This window comes from Oculina patagonica, unplaced genomic scaffold, assembly GCF_052425735.1.
Source record: "Oculina patagonica isolate OP01 unplaced genomic scaffold, crgOcupat unplaced1019, whole genome shotgun sequence".
NCBI lineage: Eukaryota > Metazoa > Cnidaria > Anthozoa > Scleractinia > Oculinidae > Oculina > Oculina patagonica.
The window spans coordinates 1-7,378 of NW_027556995.1; the positions used below are offsets into that span (position 1 = coordinate 1).

At 37.9% G+C, this 7,378-nt stretch overlaps 1 protein-coding gene across 1 annotated transcript; it reads left to right on the plus strand.

The window, feature by feature from the left end:
* Positions 1-311: 311 nt before the first annotated feature.
* Positions 312-5,610, plus strand: LOC144639522 (dedicator of cytokinesis protein 8-like). The gene is made up of 4 exons (XM_078498817.1): positions 312-451; positions 802-926; positions 3,502-3,657; positions 4,130-5,610. Exons 1-4 carry the CDS (start codon positions 344-346, stop codon positions 4,191-4,193), a joined length of 453 nt encoding a protein of 150 aa, XP_078354943.1. The 5' UTR covers positions 312-343; the 3' UTR covers positions 4,194-5,610.
* Positions 5,611-7,378: the final 1,768 nt, after the last annotated feature.

Below are 7,378 nucleotides of genomic sequence, written 5' to 3' on the forward strand. Positions count from 1 at the left end.
ATATAATTATAACTTTTTACCGCAATGATATGAGCACAAATACCAGCTCTCTATTAGGCCTCTCTTCCCCACCACCGTTCGTGAAATAGATTCGAACAGAAAACCCAGTTTCATTCAAAGTTAACATTCATCCTCATGCGCCAGCTTGCTTCTCCATTTGTAATCTGTTCAATTGTTGAATGCAACATAATACCTAAAAAAATTGGAGTTAAACAGTCTATCAAATAAGCCCTTCTGCAATAATATAAACACAAAAACACTTTTCCGTCTTCCAATTATTCATTATTGTTTGGTTGACACCGTGTAGATCGTGCTCAGCCCTATTGAAGTTGCCATTGAAGACATGGAATTAAGAACAAAAGAGCTTCTGAGCGCGATACAGCAAGAGCCACCCAACCCTAAGATGCTTCAGATGGTTTTACAGGGTTCTATTGGCACTACTGTCAATCAGGTAAACTACATCAGTCCTTACAAGAATAAACAAAATAATAACACCTCTTGCGGCACCTGAAAAGGTTACCACGCATTATTTTCGCTCTTCTCAAGACAAACAGTCTTCTCCTGAAACCTTTCTTCAATCTTAGACGGAATAAGATAAAGTGTGTGGATCCGTGTGTTTGGTCATGAGTTGTGTCGGTTAGTTGGGTTAAGTGACGTGAAACATAGATGAAAATGCCACGAACGTTTAGCAGTCTTTTTTCAGGACTCGCATGAAGTTAAGAAATTAACATTTAAAAATAAAACCATTTCGTGCGCAGTTTTGTTTATAAAGCACTAATATTGGTTGGGTGTGATGTATAGGGTCCTTTGGAGATTGCTTTGGTGTTTTTGAATCAAGGCCAGGATTCTGATGAGGAAGGAGAGAGTCAAATGATCACTAGACACCATCACAGACTCAGGCTCTGTTTCAAAGAATTTATCAAGAGGTACCCAAGCTAGTATTCCTTAGTTATAGTTATTCTTCGTTCTGTACTGAACTTTTCTTATTGTTATTTATAGTAGTTTACCTTAGTTTCCATAGCTCTCCTTAGAAGTCCAAAGTGGTCGTAAGTTTACCCAACCTCCTACCCAGCGTCTTCGTTTCCCTTTGCTAGCGGTCAGTAAATGAGCGACCCTGGTAGGGATGTCCACATTATGCTTACCGTATTTTCTCGATTAAACGCCGGGCCCCGAATTAACGCCGGGTCTCCGAGCTAGCGTTATAAGTAAGCCTTCCAGGCATTTATTTGAGGTGTAATATGCTTTAGGTACGATGGCAAATTACGTTTATGTCACAAATAATGATTTAAAACCCTTGTTTAATAAACATTCTGCTCCAATAAACTGCACCATTCAAATAAACGCCGGATCCACGGAGCCAAGTTTTAAATAAACGCCGGGGGCGTTTAATTGAGAAAATACGGTAATGTTGTAATGTTTACTATTCTGCTTATTCTTTTTGCTCTACAAATGTCACTGTCATGCTCAAATAGAATCACTATTATGCGCCATTAATAATTAGTAATAGTAATTGGACTGAGTGGAGTACAATTCAGGGAGTAATCGGGCGAGTAATTTCAAAATCGGCCGAGCGCGCAGCGCGAGGACGATTTGAAATTACGAGCACGATTACTCTCTGAATTGTACGACACGAGGTCCAATTACTAACAAGAACTGCAAGCAGTTTATAATCGTGCGGGTAATGTTTGACCACCTGACCTCTTTCAGTGCTTTGGCTTAAAGGCATGGCGCCGCACAGTAAAATCTTTAGAAAAGCAGTCACTTGAGAAACACACAAGTCGTGTTTGCGTTAGTCACGGAGTGAACGTGACATGAATTTCCTTTACCACATCATCTTTTGCTTTTTAAAACCACATGCCTAGCCGGAAAAATGCCTGCTTACGCATGCAAATATTTATTTTGTTCCGAATGTTCAATAAAATAAACCCAAACCAGTTCATTTAAAAGAAAGCCAAATCACGTCAAAATAAAGAGTAGACTAAGGCCATCCCATTGTGTTTCTCCGTTGAGCGTCTTTCGACAAGCTTTTGGTAATTCCCCTGGCGCGATGACGTGTATCCCGTGCTTTGACACATTCTTGCTGAGCTTGCAACTTACGTTTCGATTCTCAAAATAACGTAAACTCGATCAAAACAAAAATTGGGATATCCAGAAAATAAGTCGTCGTTTTGCAATATTTAACACGTTCCGGGTAAATTACACGACTTGTACTCGCTCCGAGCCGAACGCTTGAGTAACGCAACAATAAATATTTCACACAAACAGAGCGCAGAGTATTCAAACAGAAAATAGGTGAATGATTATTTATAGCTACAAGCGAGAGATCGCGTGACATGGGTCTGACGTAGTGGTAGTTTTAAATAGCTTGGACATGTCCAAGCGGTCTTTGTTTTCGCTATGTGATTATATTCAACCCTCTCTTCTTGTAAAATATGGAATGGAACAAAATTATACATTTCAGAGAGCAGAGTGTTCATGTTAAACGCGAGTGATCGGCTGATTGCTATTAAATATTAAATCTTGCGTGACTGTTACAGAAGAGCCGGCTGGGCCGCGTGGGTCTGGATCGATTTACCGACAAAACAAAAAAATCTGACACAGATTATGAATCGGGCCCAGGCCCCGCCCGATTAATTAATCGTATCAATAACAAAATTCGAGGAAGTCTTTGAGAATCTTTTATAGTGTGGAAAAGTCAATGGTAAATTCAACTGGTTGTAGAAAACAGTGGGAAAACAGCAAGAAAGAACCCATTTATATGCGTGTGATTGACGCGCGAATGGCGTAGGTGTCCAATTACAGGTATCCAATTTGAAGTTGCTCAAATTGGATACCTGTAATTGGACACCCACGTGATCTCGCGCCAATTACGCGACAAATAGGCGCGCGAAGAACCAATCAAAATCGAGAATTTTGTTATAGATACGATTAACATAAAAATATATAGAATAACTGAGTAAACTACATGTATAGGATTAATTTGTAACCAGTCCTCGTCTTTATGGGCCAGGGTTGTAGGTATCCTGTGATTTTGATTTTCTTTTTATCTTACAACGTTCCAATTTTATTTAATTTTTCTTGAACACAGAGTCGAAGAAACTTTGCACAACATGTCAGCATAATGCACACTCTTCTATCGTGCTCAAAATTATGCCAACACAATGCGGTCACCCCTTGACCCTGGAAAGTTGATTTGTCTTCGGACTTCCTGTTGCCTGGCATTGACAATCACGGCTCAGACTCGCTCATGGCTTCCGGCCACTTTTATTGTTTTTAAAAACAACCAAAAACAATCTTGCAACGAATATCTCGAGGGTCGCTCGTTTCGTCAAGCTTGCGCAGTAAGGTGGGAGATTGAATTGTTTTTAGTCACCCTATAAGCCGTAGTTGCATTAAACAAACCTTGTTGGTATAAACAACCCGTAGCATATCATACGTAGGAAAGAAAATGGGTATCTATTGTGTAAATACAAAGCAATGTTTTGATGCTGCCGTTTTTAGGTGTGGAGACGCCCTACAAAGGAACAAACATCTAATTACAGTCGACCAACGTGCTTATCAGAAAGAGTTGGAAAGGAATTATACAAAACTTACTGAGCAACTAGAACCTCTCCTTAGAAACAAGTTTGGCACTTTACGTGGATCCACCAGACAAAAGTGTGGTATTGTTTTTTGACAGTAATACATAGATCTTGTAGGGAATGGCACTTGAACAGATCAAAATTTTCGGATCTTATTCGGCATCACGTTTATGGAATTTTATACCGAATTACAAGTATGTTACAAACATACCTACTTTAATACCAAGTTCCCAAGGGGGGATTTTCAGAGGTAGTTACATAAAAAAAAATTACATTTTTATAAATATCTCATTAAAATTTGTAATATATATTTTACACATTTCTACATATATTTCACACATTTTAACTTTTTATCTGAAGTAAGATATTGTTTTTATCTTTGTTATTGTTATTATTAATCATCTCTCATCTCGAGCTGTGCTTTCGTCAAAGTACTTTAGTTTTCGGTTGTGACCAAAAACCCAATCAGTTTTAACTGCTTAATTTTTGACACTTTTTATACTGACAGAATCAACTCATAACTTTAACTTTTTGCTGCTATCTTTCAGGGAAGGATCTGCTTTGCTGAGGAAAATTTCCATGAGTTTCAACACAGGACACAGTGTAGCTTAATACAACGCATGCACTTAGAATCCATTCAATTGCCATGTAGGCAGTTTTAAATTTCTAATGGAAGAAAGTTGTTTGATAGAGGCACCTAACTGGGGTTCATGTTGCAGCGACAAAATAATGTGCTGTGCACAAAAGCAGGTAGCGTGCGTCACAACAACATACACACAGAACAACATTTAGCGTAGACATGTGCCAGGGGCATGTGTAGCAACTCGCCGTCCCCTTGTGTAAGGCAACTGTGCATGGCACAGTGTAGCACAATGCTTTGGATCACTGCATTATAACAACAAAAGTCCATTAAAATACTAATTTAAATACGGTATTAGTTTAGAAACTCGCGATTACCCAGTCTAAAAAAGAACGAAAATTCGCCGTCTCGGTTCGCATTTTCCGTAAATCAGAATTTGGTCATTTAACGTTGTTTTACAGGGGAAAGCTTAAAAGTGTACCGAGATGTATAACCTTAAAAATAATAGTTTAAGGTCGCGCAGGTCCCTTGCTCATTAATAAAAACTTAGCAAAATTTCTTGAGGAGAAAATTCTCTGTCATGACACAACAGAGTAAACCAGTCAACCTCCCTGTATTGGCGACGAGAACTTGGACACAGAATTGCAGATAATGCCGAAAAATATTTTTAATCTCATGGATATTTCGTTTGTTGCCTGCTTAAATCGTCACAGTTCGTGCGAACTCTTCAAATAAATACCTATGAGAGCATGCGCCCTGCGCGATCTCAGCCAAGGTGAAAAAAAAAATGTAAAATAAACTGAAAAAAACCAAGGATCGCAAAGAAAGAGGAACACTGAAATGGCTCAAAGTTGACAAACTTGAACAATTTGTAATTTATAATGCCTCTAAGTAAAAACGTCATGCATGAAACTGACGAACTTATCTGAACTGTGTAACCAACAAACATAGCTGCTAGGTGCGTTGTAAATCTTGGTACGTTTCTTAGCCGTCCTCTGCAAACAAACGGTGATTTTTTCTTTATTGACCGCTATTTTGCATGTTCAACTCTAGGGATGTTCCGACCATTGTAAATGCACTGCATAGTTAAATATAATTTCATTTTTTTATCGAGGTGGTTGCTTTTTGCGCGGATCGGGAATGCTGTAGGACCCAGTCTTTCTCACAAAATCTTTATTTGTCAACGCACGAGTTTTATGCGTTTATGATTATAAAATATTTAAAATAGTTGCTATTCAGAAATACTTAGTGTTTATTATTTTGTTTTTACTTATTCTAGTAGTCCCTTTTTATAAACCAAAATCAAGTAGTTAGAAAGACATTGAAAATTTGTAAAATAAATTAGTATTCAGAACTAACTTTTGTTACCCTCAATGACATTCTCGGGGCTAAAAAACTGAAGTAAATAAAACTCCCTTTTAACAAAATGTTAGTACTGTCTTATTTTAAACACTTCTATTTTTTTCTAAGGAAATGCAATCTACATGTTATTTATCAAAATATGCCATGTAACTATGGTAGCGTATACTGCGAATTCGAGAAAGGTCGAACAAAAGTGCACGAGACAAGACCGAAAGGTGGTCTGGGTATTCACTTGAATTTTGTATATTGGCTAAGACGAAATGTACAAGTTTCTATTTTTGCACATAAAGATTTTGTTTTTCCTTTCAGGAGGCCTTTTTCTGTAGCTTTACTTTTACTATCGCATGTCTTAGAGTTTTGAAAATTCTTCTAAAATTCAGCGTAGTACTTTGTTTCCACTTGTCTGAAGAGAAAGCAAATATGCAAAGTCGCGTTTGCCGTGTCATTTGCCACCCTCCCTCCTCAAAGGATTAACAGTAGTTCATGACAATGACACGAGTGAATGAATGATTTATTGATCGTAACTTTATCCACTGTTGAGTGAGAGCGACCCAGCAGTCCAGTACACGAACCATTTAACTAAAAGGGCATTTCTTGCACGGCAAAACCATAAGTTTAAATAAAACTGCTCTTTTTGTGCTTTTTCTGCTGCCAGTGCTTGTGAAGGTAATGCAAGAAAAGATGTATTCGTTCTTATGCTTGATGCAGTCCACAATAATCCTAATGGTGTGCTTACGCGCATACGTGTGTCGCCAAACCATGCTTTGTATGTCGTATACAGCCACTAGCGAAGCGCCCGAGGTCTAAAAATAGAATGAAAAAAACGTCAATATGGCGAGCTTTTGACGGTTCATGTGCCAGCTTTCATGCGACTTATCGTTACAGTTAGAATTTTCATTTTCGCTATTCAGATTAGTAGACTTTGTATTTTGTAACATTTAGGAATCCTATTAGAAGTTATCCGATAAATACTTTCATGATCACCTAGGAAGTTTTGGGCAACATGAAGAGATAATGAAATTTTGGCTCCTTTTTTCGGTTTTACTCTTTCTTATTACTCACATGTATTTTGATTTGTAATTTACAATGGGACACCTTCATTGAATTCATTTCCTCCGCGTGACCCTCTACTCCTACGCCTTTCACCAAGATACCCCTCTCTCTTACTTCCAATTTCACATACTTTTTTACCACAAATATCATATATTACAGCCTTTCTTCAAATTGGATATAACAAATATGCAGTAGAGTGAGTGACAGCTTCCTTCACAATATCTCGTGTGAAACCATGATTACGTCATGTTACACTCGATAAAAAGGAAACTTCAAGGAGAAGGGGAAGGTTTCTTTTCGCATCTGCTTAAGTTGCGTACATAACTGAGATGATGGTCTTTAATGTGTTAAACATTCTCATATAATCACTTTAACAGAACACATACAAACGCGTTACGGTTTGAAATCCGGGTCCACTGGATTAACGAGAATCGTACCGCTGATCGAGAAACAACGAACTCGAGGTTGACAGTTCTTGTAAACCTACCAACAAAAATTCCCGCTCACAGCATAGCAAGTTAGGTTAATTAAAATTAGTAAATTGGTAAATTAGGATAAAACTAGGTCAAATTAATGTAAGCCACACAAAAATCGTTCTGTACTGACATGATATTACCGTAAAGTCGCAACTTTAATAACGAAGTTCACGTAGTCTCTAACTTAGTGTGTTGGTATCAACCACGACTGTGATTGCTTATGCTTGAAATGTACATCAATAAGTTGTCGTATGTAACTTATTTCAACGACACCGTATTAATTCTGATTTAACTATCACAGTTCGAGATAGCAGGAGTTAAAATTA